The 17,226-nt window shown below is 42.1% G+C and overlaps 1 protein-coding gene across 1 annotated transcript; it reads right to left on the bottom strand.

Moving 5' to 3' along the window:
* Window positions 1-457: 457 nt before the first annotated feature.
* On the bottom strand, window positions 458-14,588 carry LOC129860321 (renin-like). The gene is made up of 9 exons (XM_055930643.1): window positions 14,475-14,588; window positions 12,831-12,984; window positions 12,567-12,690; window positions 3,814-3,932; window positions 3,397-3,593; window positions 1,881-2,003; window positions 1,464-1,608; window positions 1,252-1,350; window positions 458-1,074 (listed from the first exon to the last, which is right to left on the bottom strand). The coding sequence occupies exons 1-9, from the start codon at window positions 14,549-14,551 to the stop codon at window positions 913-915; spliced, it is 1,200 nt and encodes a 399-aa protein (XP_055786618.1). The 5' UTR covers window positions 14,552-14,588; the 3' UTR covers window positions 458-912.
* Between the last annotated feature and the right edge of the window lie 2,638 nt (window positions 14,589-17,226).

Here is a 17,226-nt window from a genome sequence, read left to right as displayed (position 1 = left end):
CGAGAGAGAGGCGACACTATGCTGTGAAAGGCATCTTCAGTGTGGCGGGAACAGCAGAACAGAAGATAAATTACTCAACCGGTTTTCTACATCCACCCCTGGATCCTACGCATACAGTGTGTGCTATTTTCACACCATCAGTTCCCACATTAGATCAACACTCTGTAGACCAAAGCCTGCCAGAACTAAGGACTTAAACACTGTCTGATATCAATTCATCTCTAGCTCAACTTCAGAGGATAAATCATATTAATATTGTGACTCAAAATAGAAGACATCTGGATAGTTTATTTCTGTACAGACATTAAGATGCTCGTGTTTCTGCGGTCAGTGAATGAGGATCACTTTGTTTTCTGCTGGAGTTTCCCCTGATGAAAAACAGACATTCTGACAACTTAGAGTGCAAACAAAATTCCTTGACTGCAGACAATAACAATAATATAGACATTTCCATTAAAGAAGCTTTATTCTTGTTACAGCATGACGTTGTAGACAGTGCTATTACATGAGGATTGTTTAAAAAAAATGTAACTATGACATGACATCAGCGTGCCATGTGATATATAACACAAAATAAGTGTGTTGTTGTTAGCTGCACGTCAATGATCGTCAACTAAAAACAAATATGTATTCTGATTGGGTGATACGAGGTGAAAAGTGCAATTGGCACAGATTGAGTTCGAAATGATGACTTGACATGGCAGAATGCAAGAAGTATAAAAAAGATGGGGACAAAGGGCAGGCCCTGTGATAAAGACACAGAGAAAGAGAGAGAAAGAAAGAGAAACGCAATAACAGAGTGTAAGTGAGAAATACAAGCTGATAGTAAGAGACAGTAACAGAGACAAAGAGAGTATGAAGGAAGTAAGAGCAAGAGAGAGTGAAAGCTTGGTGGCTAAGCAGAGGCTCCTGTCAGACTGCTGTGGCGAAGCCTATGCGGTTGTTGCGACGGTCAAACTCTGTGTAGTAGCGGGCGATGAAGTTAGCTCCCAGGATCCAGATAGGGCCAGTAGGAGGCGGCACATCCAAACCCCTAAAGGTCACACTACAGATGTCCTCTCCAAACTGAGATTGCTGCAGGCGGAGAGCAAATCATAAAAAAATACTGATAAAGACTTCCATAAATGTGTATTTATAAAACCTACATGTCACATCTATAACACAAAGTAAACATGACATAGTAGCTACAAACGTAAACATGACAATTGCCCTGTACAGTATATCCCAGTGGCGCCAATTTCCGTTACTTACCCATAAGATGTAGTCCTCCTCAGTGAGTGAGTACTCATGTCCTCCGAGGTGGAAGGTGACACTGGGTAAGGACTTCACCAGGTCACAGTTTACAGTGTACTGAAAGGAGAAAAAACAACACATCTTATTCCACCCATAAGGTAAGGTAAGATGCTAGTTAAGAGACTGTTTAGGCAATAAAGATACAGTCTGTGGCTCTGTGATGTACATACCCCTCCCTCTGCCAGTTCTGTGGCTCCAATGGTTTTCATCAGTACAGACACAGAGGAGGCGGGGCCTGTGATGTAGGAGGAGCCTGTGTCAATCACTGCCGTACAGCCTTCCTTACAGAACAGCATCTCCTCCCCCACTGTCACCCTGGGAGAGAGAGAGAGAAAAAAAGAGTGAAAAAATTACATACACATACACATGTAAAGTTCATTGACACAGGAAAATGTGTATATACTGACCCACAGATAAACAAACAAACAGACAGAGACAGACAGACAACTTGCACATCAGTGGAGGTTGGTGAGAAGAGCTATAGGAGGACGGGCTCATTGTAATGGCTGGACTGTCCTCCTATAGCTCCTCCCACCAGCCTCCACTGTTGCACATGTACACATACACACATAGCTGTCACATCTCACCCTTTCATGTTGACCTCCCATTTTCCTGCCTCACTGGTGCCCATGTAGTTGAAGGTACCAGTGTAGTACTCTGGGTCTGTTCCTCCCATCACTAGCTCTCCACCTGGTTTGTGCATTGGGTCCCTGAGAGAAGAAAAACAGATTGCCTGGATTACTATTCATAGGTTGCACCTCCATCAATCGGTTGCATCATGCCATTGTTATGCACGTTTTCAAGCCGCCCTCTGCCTTAGTGGTGCCAAAAAGTTGTAATAAGCTCAGTGATTCTGAACGGGGGCCACCATGTCACTCAGTCATTCTGAACGGGGGCCACCATGTCACTCAGTCATTCTGAACGGGGGCCACCCAGTCATTCTGAACGGGGGCCACCCAGTCACTCAGTCATTCTGAACGGGGGCCACCCAGTCACTCAGTCATTCTGAACGGGGGCCACCCAGTCATTCTGAACGGGGGCCACCCAGTCACTCAGTCATTCTGAACGGGGGCCACCCAGTCACTCAGTCATTCTGAACGGGGGCCACCCAGTCACTCTGAACGGGGGCCACCCAGTGTGCAAAACCTGATTGAATCAGCATTGTTTCCCCTTCATTTCAACCAAAGAAATATTTGTGATGTTGGAGTCAATGTGGAAAACTGATTGGATTTGCAAAAAGTCATCAACATAAGAGAACTTCGTCAATGATATGGTGACAATTTTTGTTGATTTCACATTGAATTCACGATAGTTGATGACTCAACTAGAAGAGGCTGGTGGGAGGAGCTATAGGAGGATGGTCATTGTAATGACTGGAATGGAATCAATAGAATGGAGTCAAACACGTTGTTTCCATGTGTTTGGTACGATTCTATTGATTCCATTCCAGCTATCATAATGAGCCTGTCCTCCTATAACTCCCACCAGCCTCCTCTGGACTCAACGAAATGTAAATCAAAAGTAGACATTGAAATGACATCCGTGCCCAGTGGGTAATGACTGTTTCATCTAACTTTCAGTATAGTAGCCTGGAAATGCAGTGACATTGCTAAAGTAGGCAAATATATTGTTAAACATGGACTTAAAGGAGATTGGAATAATACTGTGAAAATTATGATAATGCCCCTTTAGTGTAATACCTGTTTGAAAAGGACATTTCTGCCTGTTTTGGTGGGATGGAGTCTTGGCCTGCCAGGTGACACCACCAGGCAATAAATTAGTTAATAGACCAATAAGAAATAGAGTTCCAAACCTCTCTGCCAATGTCAGCTAGTTCTCAGTTTTCCCCTCCCCACTCAGACCATTGAAAGACAGTCCTAGCTAAATTATTGCTTGAGAAATGTCTCTTCCCTAAGAAGCTATATTTGATTCTTATTGACCATTTCAATTTGAAAACAATCACAGTAAGGTACATAATTGGTACCTAGAAATTATTTGATATTGAGATAAAGGTCCAATGCAGCCATTTTTAAGTAAAAAGAAGTCTACTTATCTCAAGTCTGAATCAGGCCCTATATAAACAGTGACAGTGATATCACCTACTTGCTATAATAGACAGAGAAGACCTCCTCCTTGAGGACGTGCTGGGACATGATGCGGTCGAACACAGGGGTGATACCGTCAATGGCCACGTTGGGGTAGCCCATCCCAAGGACCCCGTCAAACTTGGCAAAGATGAAGGGGATGGCAGGCAGGGCTGTGGCCTCTGCAAATACCTGGACCACTGGGATGCCACCCACCTGGGGAATGCACAGAGTAAGATATAAATTGTCCCTCAATACCTAGATCCAGGTTTACCCCTAGTAAGATAATCCTTCGGTAGATCAGTACTTATGGGCAATGTCTACTACTTTTCCCATATTGATCACAAAAAAGCATGTTTAAAAGGGATGATAGGACACAGATGAGGAGAAAGGGTACGAAGATTATTTTCTTAGAGTGGTGTAACGTTACACTCACCACAACCACATCCTCACTCAGGAATCCCCTGACGTTTCCAGAGGCATACTGGATGGAGAAACCTGTCCCGTTCTTGATGTGCGTCCGGGACTTAGAACTGTCGTATCTGTTGTGGGTAACTGGGAGTTCAAAGGTCATTGTGTCATAATCGTCCAGGAAGCAATTAAACATACAGGTTTTATGTGTGTGTGTGGGAGGCCAGGGGGACATGCTCATTTTGGAAGTGGGCTGTTCATTTGACGGCTACATGTAGCAGGCCATTGCAGAGAAGCTGCATAAGTACCAGCCCCTTGTGGCATGCTTGAACACCCTCGGGTGTAGGTGCAAGCTGGAGGCTCTGATATTTGGCAGTCTCGGCCATGTACACAGGCTTGCAGTGCATGGCCTCCAGATTGCGGGCCTGACAAACTATGGCAAAGCTATTGGGTAAGTACTGTGCTGTTCAGCAGTCGTGGGCTGCCTCGCTGGTTGGAGAAGGAGGTGCTTTCTGTATCCTTGAATGCCATGCATACGGGGATCTTTGAAATGGTTGGATCCTTTTTTTGTACATTTGATTAGTGGATTCAAATAAAATGTTTAAAATGTGTGTGTTTGTATGTGTGTGTGTGCGCAGGCGTGTGCATGTGTGTAGGGCCATCATGCACCCCAAAAATATGAGGTGGCACAAAGTACGCTAGCATGGCTCGGGGGTTGAGAATTTTACATTATTCAAACACCTGAGATATCTTTTTCCTGCTATCTAGAGACACTTAATATGCTTCTCTGCATCTCTGCTAAAACCTGGGTAAAAGATTGAAAAGAATGTGAGTCTTATTCAGTACATTTAGTTATGGCTCGCTTTTATAAAGTCTACCATCCTTGTCAGCAGGAGTGCCAGCTAAGATACAGCTAACTGCCAAAATAATGGAAACACTTGAGTAAATGAGACATAAAAAGTATATTGAAAGCAGGTGCTTCATTATATGGTTCCTCAATTAATTAAGCAATTAACCTTTTACAGCAGTGGGCTAAATCAGGTTGTTTGGCAGTATTAAATATATCTACTTTGTAACAAAAGTACACACCTCACACATATGGTTATGGGCTTTAAAAAATTAAACCTGTACCATGTCAGATATAGAGTCGGAACAGAGTCAATGTGCAGGGGCACCACATACACTTAGGTTGGAGTCATTAAAAATCGTTTTTTCAAACACTCCACAAGTTTCTTGTTAACAAACTATAGTGTTGGCAAGTCGGTTAGGACACCTTCTTTGTGCATGAGACAAGTCATTTTTTCAACAATTGTTTACAGACAGATTATTTCACTTAATCACAATTCCAGTAGGTCAGAAGTTTACATACACTAAGTTGACTGTGCTTTTAAACAGTTTGGAAAAGTCCAGAAAATGATGTCATGGCTTTAGAAGCTTATGATAGGCTAATTGACATCATGTGAGTCAATTGGAGGTGAACCTGTGGATGTATTTCTAGGCCTTCCTTCAAACTCAGTGCCTCTTTGCTTGACATCATGGGAACATCTAAAGAAATTAGCCAAGACCTCAGAATAAAAATTGTAGACCTCCACAAGTCCGGTTCATCCTTGGGAGCAATTTCCAAATGCCGAAGGTAACACGTTCATCTGTACAAACAATAGTATGCAAGTATAAACACCGTGGGACCACGCGGCCATCATACCGCTCAGGAAGGAGACGCGTTCTGTCTCCTAGAGATGAACGTACTTTGGTGTGAAAAATCAATTCCAGAACAACAGCAAGGGACCTTGTGAAGATGCTGGAGGAAACAGTTACAAAAGTATCTATATCTACAGTAAAACGAGTCCTATATCGACATAACCTGAAAGGCCGCTCAGCAAGGAAGAAGCCACTGCTCCAAAACTGCCATAAAAAAGACAGACTACGGTTTGCAACTGCACACAGGGACGAAGATCGTAGTTTTTGGAGAAATGTCCTCTGGTCTGATGAAACAAAAATAGAATTGTTTGGCCATAATGACCGTCGTTATGTTTGGAGGAAAAAGGGGGAGGCTTGCAAGACGAAGAACACCATCCCAACCGTGAAGCACAGGGTGGCAGCATCATGTTGTGGGGGTGCTTTGCTGCAGGAGGGACTAGTGCACTTCACAAAAGAGATGACATCATGACAAAGGAAAATTATGTGGATATATTGAAGCAACATCTCAAGACATCAGTCAGGAAGTTAAAGCTTGGTCACAAATGGGTCTTCCAAATGGACAATGACCACAAGCATACTTCCAAAGTTGTGGCAAGATGGCTTGAGGACCACAAAGTCAAGGTATTGGAGTGGCCATCACAAAGCCCTGACCTCAATCCCATAGAAAATTTGTGGGCAGAACTGAAAAAGCATGTGCGAGCAAGGACGCCTACAAACCTGACTCAGTTACACCAGCTCTGTCAGGTGGAATGGGCCAAAATTCACCCAACTAATGGTGGGAGGCTTGTGGAAGGCTACCCGAAACGTTGTCAGGAATTGTGAAAAGTTTAAATGTATTTGGCTAAGGTGTATGTAAACTTCCGATTTCAACTGTACATAGAGTTATTAAAGTGACTATGCATAGATAATAACAGTGTAGCAGCAGTGTAGAAGGGGGGGGGGGCAATGCAAATAGTCTGGGTAGCCATTTGATTAGATGTTCAGGAGTCTTATGATTTGGCGGTAGAAGCCTCTTAGACCTAGACTTGGTGCTCTGGTACCGCTTGCCGTGCGGTAGGAGAGAGAATAGTCTATGACTTGGGTGCCTGGAGTCCTTGACAATTTTTAGGGCCTTCCTCTGACACTGCCTGGTATAGAGGTCCTGGATGGCAAGAAGCTTGGACCCGGTAAATACTGGGCTGTATGCATTGCCCTTTGTAGTGCCTTGTGGTCGGAGGCCGAGCAGTTGCAAAACCAGGCAGTGATGAAACCTGTCAGGATGCTCTCGATGGTGCAGCTGTAAAACATTTTAAGGATCTGAGGACCCATGCCAAATCTTTTCAGTCTCCTGAGGTGGAATAGATTTGTTGTGCCCTCTTCACAACTGTCTTGGTGTGCTTGACCATGTTAGTTTGTTGGTGATGTGGACACCAAGGAACTTGAAGCTCTCAACCTGCTCCACTGTAGCGCTGTTGGTGAGAATGGGGGCGTGCTCGATCCTCCTTTTCCTGTAATCCGCAATCATCTCCTTTGTCTTGCTCACGTTGAGGGAGAGGTTGTTGTCCTTGCACCACACGGTCAGGTCTCTGACCTCCTCCCTGTAGGCTGTCTCATCGTTGTCGGTGATCAGGCCTACCACTGTTGTGTCATCGGCAAACTTAATGATGGTGTTGGAGTTGTGCCTGGCCGTGCAGTCGTGAGTGAACATGGAGTAAAGTAGGGGACTGAGCACACACCCCTGAGGGGCCCCGTGTTGAGGATCAGTTTGGCGGATGTGTTGTTACCTACCCTTACCACCTGGGGGAAGTCTAGGATCCACTTGCAGGGGGAGGTGTTTAGTCCCAGGGTCCTTAGCTTAGTGACGAGCTTTAAGGGCACTATGGTGTTGAACACTGAGCTGTAGTCAAAGAATAGTATTCTCACATAGGCGTTCCTTTTGTCCAGGTGTGAAAGGGCAGTGTGGAGTGCAATAGAGATTGAGTCATCTGTGGATCTATTGGGGCAGTATGTAAATTGCAATTATAATTGTAAAAAGTTATTTTTTCAAAAATTGTTTACAGACAAATTATTTCACTGTATCACAATTCTAGTGGGTCAGAAGTTTACATACACTAAGTTGAGTGAGCCTTTAAAACAGTTACACGAGCTCTGTCAGGAGGAATGGGCAAAAATTCACCCAACTTATTGTGGGAAGCTTGTGGAAGGCTACCCGAAACATTTGACCCAAGTTAAACAATTTAAAGGCAATGCTTCTAAATACTAATTAAGTGTATGTAAACTTCTGACCCACTGGGAATGTGATGAAAGTATTAAAAGCTGAAATAAATTATTCTCTCTGCTATTATTCTGACATTTCACATTCTTAAAATAATGTGGTGATCCTAACTGACCTAAGACAGGGAATTTTTACTCGGATTGAATGTCATGAATTGTGAAAAACAGAATTGAAATGTATTTTTCTAAGGTGTATGTAAACTTCCGACTTCAACTGTACATTGTTCAAATACTTTGACGAACTATGTTCATTCTCAATTGATTTTAAAACTTCTTATGGCTGCAAGGCAAAGTGTTGAGTAGCCAGTGAAATCGTGCCCATTTCAAACGGCCTCCTACTCAAATTCTTGCTTGTACAATATGAATATTATTATTCTTTTTGGATAGAAAACACTTTCTAGTTTCTAAAACAGTTGGAATTATTTCTCTGAGTGAAACAGAAGTCCTTCTGCAGCACTTTTCCTGACCAGGAAGTGAAATGTCAGAAATCGATGCTCTTTTCAACTTGATGCCTATACATGGTCTTGACACTTAGGAGTCTGCTGACACTCTATACACCTTCCTATTGGTGTAAAGAGGATGTCAGAGAAGACATTTTTGTGCTCATCTTGTTCTGTGGTGGAAAAAAACCTATTTCTTTGACGTGACCGTCCGCTTCCGGTACTCTGAAGGAAGTGGGATTGACTTCTGTTTTGCCTTCGTATCGAACGGCTAACATCTCCGGCTCGAATTTGTTTTGATACATGTGACCATATCATCGTAATGTATGATTTTTCAATATAGTTTAATCAGATTATTGAAACTTTATTCGGGAGTTTTGCCGTGTTCCGTCCTCTGACTGTGTTTACGTTGGAGAAATGTATGCCACTCAGCTAGTGCCAATGCTAATTGAAGAGGGAAATTTGCCATTCTGAATCGAAACAACGACTCATCTGGACAGAGGACACCTTCTTCAACATTCTGATGAAAGATCAGCAAAAGTAAGACCCATTTTATGATGTTATTTCATATATCTGTCGTGCATGTGAACTGGCCGTGGGCGCCCAATTGTGTCTGTCTATTGTAGCTACGCTAATATAGCGATACATTTTGTTTTCGCTGTAAAACATTTAATAAATCGGAAATATTGTTTGGAATCACAAGATGCCTGTCTTTCAATTGCTGCAGACTATGTATTTTTCAGAAATGTTTTATGATGAGTAATTAGCTATTTGACGTTGGTGTCTGTAAATATTATGGTTGCTTTCGGTGCAATTTCGGATTGTAGCTGAAATGTAAACTATGGTTTATTCATCAAATATGCAAATTTTTCGAACAAAACATATGCTATACAATAAATATGTTATCAGACTGTCATCTGATGAATTTGTTTCTTGGTTAGTGGCTATTTATATCTTTATTTGGTCGAATTTGTGATAGCACCTGATGGAGTAAGAAACTGATGGAGTTAGAAAAGTTGTGTCTTTTGCTAACGTGGTTAGCTAATAGATTTACATATTTTGTCTTCCCTGTAAAACATTTTAAAAATCGGACATGTTGGCTTGATTCACAAGATGTGCACCTTTCATCTGGTGTCTTGGACTTGTTAATGTGTGAAAGTTAAATATTTTTAAATATTAGTTTTTGAATTTCGCGCCCTGCACTTTGAGCTGGATGTTGTCATAAGTGTACCGGTGTCGGGCTGCCCCCGTAAAAGGTTAAAAATAGAATTAATTTACTTGCTGTTTAATGTGAAGAAAAATTACTTTGAGAAGCTCCACAGCTCATTAGGGGTGGTGAGTCAAGACAATTAGAAATACTATCAGACGTCCCCAAATGGGCACAATTAAAGGCCTACATTTGTGCGCAGGCCAGGTAGACTAGTCCTACTTCTATATGCGTAATCAGGTGTGCGTCCTTACTCACCATTGACTGGAGCATTTCAAACATAAGACAATGAATGAATTGACAAAACTCATAAATGGAATGAAATAAACAGAAACTTGTTTCTCACAAGTGTAGCATAGGTTGGAGTTCTTCAAGACACTCCGACAATGAAAAATGGTAAATTACTGTTATAATAATAATAAATTGAATGCATTAAAAGAAATGACCATAACCAACAAATGTCACAGATTCAGAATTATAGCAATTAATGGTAAATGTAAACTAGTACTTGTGATATATGTAATGGGGAACTTATAGATACAGTGAACAATGCACACAATTAAGTTTATGAAACTATGAACCCATGAAATGGCGGGAGAGAGCCTATTCTGGAGAGAGACGTTCCTTGTGCATCTGAGCCCCAATCCCCATATTCTTGGAGTGTGGAGTCCTCAACGCATTAGTCCACTGAGACAGGTGCAATGCAGAACTTGACATTTTTGCCATCCATTGTGACATTGTTCTAGGATAACCAACCTTTCAATTAATGGCAATGCATCATTAGCCATTAATGGTAGGTTACACTGTTTTTTCTGATAACAGTCTCCAGTATCAACATTTCCAAGCAAACAAAAACAGGGAGAAGGGGAAGTCTGTAGACATGCTGAGATTAAAGAACATAATCTTTGCCTTCACAAGATCATAACATATTCAAATACAGTATGTCCCCTTTTATGTTGTACACCTTCAGCAGAGGAATAATATTTCTGAGTGCATGATATTAAGTTTAACTGGTATATAGGATGTTCTATGGATGTTCTTAATTATACTGCAGTAATTTATGTCTGAGATTATAAGACCATCCTTGACATATCTGTATACATTCATCATTATCAATAGTGCTTCCCAGGTCTTCCTCACGTTTTTGTTTGACCTGTTTGTGTCATCGGAAAAAGCCTCTATCAACCCTTGATCCAGTTTAGAAATCAACTTTACAGGGTTGTTAGACTGCCTTAAAATAGTTTCCATTTTTGAAGCTTCCGGCTTGTCCAGCGTTAATAAAATGTTGTTTCTGCAAAACAAAAGTTAACCTCAGTGCCGTCACAGACTGGTCTCCCCATGGTTGCCTGACCTGCGGAGACCCCTGTCACCATCTGATCCTACTCAGAGGCATGACAATGTATTACCATGATGTACATTTATACATGATATTATCCAAGAATAGAATCAATGGTTCAATAATTGAAAAGGCCATTATTCCCAGATCCCAGGCTATAGCCTACCCATCAACAAAACTATGAATGTTGTATCCGTTCACTGATTGTTATAATAATACACTGCAAAATTCACTTCAGCTCTGTAGACTGGTCTTCCCTGGCTGTCTGACCCTGCTGGGACACCTGTCACCATCTGATCCTGCTAAGACATGATGAGCATAGTGTTGTGTACTGACTGTGCACTGTAGAGCTGTTTATATCGTGTCCATGTGAAACGTAGAGAATTAGCTATGGAAACTGACATATCAATAGCCGTTACATTGTATAATTGCTATATAATAAAAACTCGAATTGCGCTGTAAAAAAACTTCTGCATAATCGGTCTTCAGTTTGGCCGCTGGTTTCACCCGGCACAGCCAGAAGAGGACTGGCCACCCCTCATAGCCTGGTTCCTCTCTAGGTTTCTTCCTAGGTTTTGGCCTTTCTAGGGAGTTTTTCCTAGCCACCGTGCTTCTACACCTGCATTGCTTGCTGTTTGGGGTTTTAGGCTGGGTTTCTGTACAGCACTTTGAGATATCAGCTGATGTACGAGGGCTATATAAAAAATACATTTGAAATAAATTTGATTTGATTCAGGGCTAGTGTGATTGAGGCAAACGTAATAGTAAAGTTAGTGAGCTAGCTAGCTTTAATGGTAGATCAACTGGCAAAAACTAGCCTAGTCAATTTACTTCTGTTGAAACGGGACAAAAAGGCTACAAACATTTCCATACACACAACAGCTGCTAGATGCTGCTACGTGACAGACAACTAGAGGCTAGAGCTGAACTAGTTGTGGTAGCTACAAGCTAGCTAGTTCATTTTCTTCAGACAGAACTTCAAATCGAGAGAGGATGAAACATTAGCTAGCGTTACATGTCAGTTACACTACTAGCTCAGCACTGTGAATAAATACTTTTTTTCTGTTAAGTCAAACAAAAGTTACCTTGCCAGCTACATCAGTCAAATAAAGAGATGCGAGTTTCTGCTCTGCTTGCTTTTATAACTCAGAGAAAAAGTGCAACACACAGAGACGGCAGCTGCAGACAACAGCACCGTGCTGGCCCTATAATAATATCTTTGCCTTCACACAGCCTGTCTGTACACTCTGTGGTGTCCACGCAGTCCTAAATCCAGCCGTCTGATATCGGCAAACAGCCAACTGACCGCTCTGAGGCGTCCGCATGGTCCTAAAGCACACCGATGCTCCTTTTTGTATCACAGTGCAATTTTAAAACTGGGGAGGGGGGGGGGGGGGGCAAAAATACAATTTTAGAATGTGGGAGGGGTCAAGTCCCCCCCGTCCCCAGTGAAAGTTACACCCTCGCATTTATGGGAGACTCTAGAGCGGCGCCTGAGACAGTGTTTTCCACCACCATCAACAAAACACCAAATTATGGAATTTCTCTTGGAAAAATTGTGTTGCATTCCCTGTGTTTCCTTTATTTTGGCAGTTACGTGTAGTTAGATAAACTAGCTACTCTAACTTGATTGTTGGCTTCTTGGTAGCCAGTTATGCGGTAGTGAAATTGGAAACCTATCTGGGTTAGCTAAAGTCAACTTCATAAAATGTGTAGGTGGCTAGTACTATTACAGATAAAACATTTTTTTTCAAGAGGACAGATCTAAGGGGCCCTTGCCCCTGTGCCCCCTATGGGCATGACATCTCTGAATGTGTGTGTGTGTTTGTGTGCACTGTACTTACAGCAGGCAGTATAGAGAGGGGAACAGCTGTGTGAGGGCACCCACAGGTTGGCTGAGCCTGTATCAAACACTACGTTGAACATCTGGGCAGGAGAACCAATACTGATCTCCCCATAGTACTGGGTCTGAGAAGCAGAGAGAAGAAGCAGCAATGAATAATTTACCCAACTAAGTTAGGCACGTGCTTAGTGTTCTCTCATTTGGAACATAATGTTTCCATGTCAATTGCATCTACAGTATGGGTGGTCAGTGCAGTGTCTCTCACATCCAGGTAGTTGATGAGGGGGGTGGGGGCTGTCCCGTTGCTGGGGGAGAGGTCATCTTTGCTCTTCTGGGCCAATTCAGTGAATAACTGCGCTGGGGACACGCCCATCTCATGTAGGGTTTCTCTTATGGAGGGCATTTTCTTCAGACTGATCCTGATTAGATATGACGACAGTGAGGAAAAATCATCCAATAGAATGATACATAGGAAGTGAGCAGGGGTGGGATGGGACTGGGGGGTATACAATGCATTCTGCAATCATGGACCATTGTTGACATGAGACCATGTGTCCTCATGAGGCCATGTGTCCCCATGTCTGTATAACGTTGTTTCTACAGCTCTGCCAAAATACACATTCTCAAATGATTTAGTTTAGAAAAATTGTCTGGTTTAAATTGATAAAACACCTCAAAGTATCCATTCAAGCTTCTTCACTGTCTATTTTAACGATCCAGAGCAGTCAAAAACATGATTTTCCTGCTTATTATAAATATTTCCACACAATGAGGCTGGAATAATACTGTGAAATTGTGAAAATTAGGATAATACCATTTCATTTTAAGAGCAGTTTGAAAATACATGTCTGCCTATTTTGGTGGGATGGAGTTTTGCCCTGCCTGGTAAATAAGTTCATAGACCAATAAGATGGAGAGTTTCAAACCTCTCTGCCAATAGTTTTCAGTTTTCCGCTCCCCACTCAGATCACTCCCAGACAGTCCCAAAAATGATTGCTTGAGAAATTGCTCTATGCTAGGAAGCTATTTTGTTTTTGACAATTTAATTAGAAAACAATCCCAGTAAGTTATTTAATTGCTAACCAGACATAATTTCATATTGAGGTTCATTACACATTGCAGAGTAGGACTGTTGGTTCCACTTTTCTGGGTTCCGTTATTTACTTAACAAATAAGGACTACTCAAAATGTGCACTTATAAATCATATCAATTTTAATCAAATTACAGCTGTAAACAGAAGTCAAAGATCAAACATCAAACATACAACCGATGTCTCTTCTGAGTTCTGCAAAATAGGAAAAGTCCAAGTTGCTTTTAATGTGCTTGCAGTCAACTCCTAGTGATGTTACTGCCTACGTCAACAACTTCTACTCATGAGACCATGCATATACAGTTATACAAACTTGCAGGAGAGAACAATAGTTCCAGTGTTTTCTAAGGGCTCAGCAGTGATTTCCCACTCCCCAAGTTCCTTTATGGTGGTATGTTTGACTTGTCTCTTATCTCTTTCACTCCCCTGCAGGGTTCTGTGTCTATGAATCTCTTTTAGCCTCGAGGCGATTTCTCACAGACACCCTGTTTTGACTGCAATAACTCACACATCTCTCAGACCATTTCTTATAAGAAGCAGAGACTAGAAAATAACTGTGGAACAATATTAAACCTTATAAAGAATATATTTTGCTAATCTGTAGTCCAGGACCATATAAATGTAGTGGGGGAGGGGTCTTATAGCCCTTCCTCTTCTTTTAATACAGTATAAGCATAATCGATTATTATAATACATCAAACATTTGGTGCAGCCCCTATCATGACCCCAAGTTGACCCCATCAGGACCATAGCATTTAGGTTCATTACACAGTAGACAACATACAGTGATAAAAACACAAAGATAAAGATGGCGTTACCTTTGTAAGGCATGGCTGGTGGTCATCGTGAGTGACAGAGTAATCACACACACCCAGCATTGCATCAGCAGGGCCATGGAGACCCTGGAGTGTGAAGGAGTGTGCGAGGAGATGCACAAGTTAACTTGACTAGGTTTTCCTTGTACCGTTCCTCCGGGAAAACCAGCTAGTTGTACATCTGATCTTCTGAAAGATTGGCCCCTCTCTGTCTGTCTACTCTTTTTATACCAGCTCTGAGCTTCCCTAAAAGTGTCCACCAACCCTTTCCCTCCATTCTACCTCACCCAGCCCTCCCTTGAAAAACAGGTCCCAGAGTGAGATGTGAACTATGACCCTTGGGAACAGACTGGAGACAGAAAGCAGGGATGAGAGAGAGCGAGAGAGAGAGCTCTCTGACCAGGCTGGGTTTACATCATGGCTGCAGGGTGAGCATCGATTAAGGCCTGTGAGAAGAGGAGTGGGAGCCTTGGGGTGGGGGAGGGAGAAGGGAGAAGCTTTAGGGGGACAGAGGAGTAGGAAAGGGTGCTGATTTGGATTACCCAGGCGTAGGACACAGAAACGAGCCCTGTGAAATCTGTAAAGGAGTCAATTTATACTTGAATTGTGTGGCGAATTGAATGGTGTGACAAAGGCATTTAATCTATATGTGGCCAGTGGCTATAACATCTGAAATCAATGATTGCCAGATGATACTCATATGTAATATGTAGACAATGCAGAGAAGGGAGAAGCTTTAAAGGGGACAGGGAAATAGGAGAAGGATGCTGACAGGGATTACCCAGTCTTTCCAGATGATGAATTAATCCATCAAAAGCTATTGAAATGGACTGTAAAACATTACATGCTAAACAGGCCAGATGTTCATTTATAGTGCCATCTCTTTTCTTTCTGCTGAAGTATACTGTATCTGCACCAACTTTACAGTGTATGCTGCAACAGTTTCACTTTATCTTGTCTGCAATAGGAATACTCCGTAGGGAATGGAGTTAATCCTACATTTTGTTTGTGGGGGTTGTGCTGTGGACTTCAGGCTAGATTTTATTTGTTTATTTCACCTTTCTTTATATTAGATACTTAGTTAGGCTAGCTCATGTCTGTCTGTCTGTAGGCTATTAAAGGTCTGTAAATGTATAGGCCTACATACTGTAGGCTATAGGTCAGAGGCTAGTCAAGGTCTATGGCTAGCTGAGGTTTCTCTCGCTCTATCTCTCCCTGTTAGCTGTATCAGCCAGATTGGGTTCCCACAGTATCTGCTCTGTGGGGCTGGGGTCATATGTGTACTGTAGTGACCACCCAGCCTAGCAGGAGATATGAGCATCCACGGCAAGCAGAGACTTGGACAGCCTTAGTTGAAGTCAGGGGTCAGCCCTTCAGCTATTCCCTGTGGGTAGAACTGCCAGGAACCTGATTACGTGGTCATCCACAGCATACAGGGGTACTGACGACTTCTAGCATCTCAGCCAAGGGGGTGCTCTGGTTTCATGGACAGGGAAGTTTTGGAAATCATGTGTTCTCTTGGAATGTGATGTCATGAGGAAAAGCAATGATGTGCGCTAACATCAAATCAATTTTGTATTTTCCGAATACAACAGATGTAGACCTTACTGTGAAATTCTTACTTACAAGCCCTTAACCAACAATGCAGTTCAATAAATAGAGTTAAGAAAATATTGACTAAATAAACTGAAGTAAAAAAAAGAAGTAACTCAACAAAATTACATAACAATAACGAGGCTATATACAGGTGGTACCGGTACCGAGTCAATGTATGGGGGTACAACTTAGTCCAGGTAGTTTGTGCATGTAAGTTGGGGTAAAGTTTAGATAACTTCTTATGGCTGCAAGGGGCAGTATTGAGTAGCCTGATAAAATGTGTCCATTTCAAACGGCCTCGTACTCAATTTTTGCTCGTACAATATGCATATTATTATTACTATTGGATAGAAAACACTTTCTAGTTTCTAAAACCGTTTGAATTATTTCTCTGAGTGAAACAGAACTCATTCTGCAGCACTTTTCCTGACCCGGAAGTTCAAAGTCTGAAACCGAGGCTCTCTTCCTCTTCCTGCCTATAAATGGGCACAAGAGCTATTAGTATTCATGCGCGTCAAACACCTTCCTCCGGGTGTCAAGAAGGCTGTGAGAGAAGAAATTAGGTGATTATCTCGATCTGAGTTGGAACACATCATCTTGGAATCTCGTGTCCCCCATTTTCGGTACTCTGAAGAGCGCGAGCTTGACAGTGGGATTGCCTTTTGTTTTGCTGACGGTATAGGGGAATATTATTTCCGGCTTTGATTTTATTTGATACATGTCACCATATCATCGTAAAGTATGTTTTTTCAATATAGTTTCATCAGATTATTGAATTTTTTTCGGGAGTTTTGCCGTGTTCCGTCCTCTGACTTTGTTTACGTTGGAGAGATCCGTGCCACTTGGCTAGCGCGCGTGCTAATTCAAGAGGGAAAGAGTCCGTTCTAATTCCAAACAACGACTGTTCTGGAAAAAGGACACCTTGTCCAACATTCTGATGAAAGATCAGCAAAAGTAAGAAACATTTTATGATGCTATTTCATATATCTGTCAAACTGTGTACTAGTCGTGGGCGGCCAACGTTTTGGCTACTCTAAGCTATACCGAAGCTGCATAACGTAATGAAGTTATTTTTAGAATTCTAACACTGTGATTTCATTAATAACTAATCGATCTATCATTTCCTATACAACATGTATTTTTTAGTTATGTTTATGAA

This window comes from Salvelinus fontinalis, chromosome 8, assembly GCF_029448725.1.
Source record: "Salvelinus fontinalis isolate EN_2023a chromosome 8, ASM2944872v1, whole genome shotgun sequence".
NCBI classification, from domain to species: Eukaryota; Metazoa; Chordata; class Actinopteri; order Salmoniformes; family Salmonidae; genus Salvelinus; species Salvelinus fontinalis.
Note: the sequence above shows the minus strand (reverse complement) of the source record. Positions and strands in the feature narration are given on the sequence as shown.

Excerpts from the sequence above, each read along its gene's own strand:
- LOC129860321 (XM_055930643.1), bottom strand. The coding sequence starts at position 14,551 with ATGGCCCTGCTGATGCAATGCTGGGTGTGTGTGATTACTCTGTCACTC. Across the intron at positions 2,004-3,396 it reads TTCTCTGTCTATTATAGCAA|GGACCCAATGCACAAACCAG; the intron begins GTAGGTGATATC and ends TTCTTCTCTCAG. Across the intron at positions 1,609-1,880 it reads TGGGAGGTCAACATGAAAGG|GGTGACAGTGGGGGAGGAGA; the intron begins GTGAGATGTGAC and ends TCTCTCTCCCAG.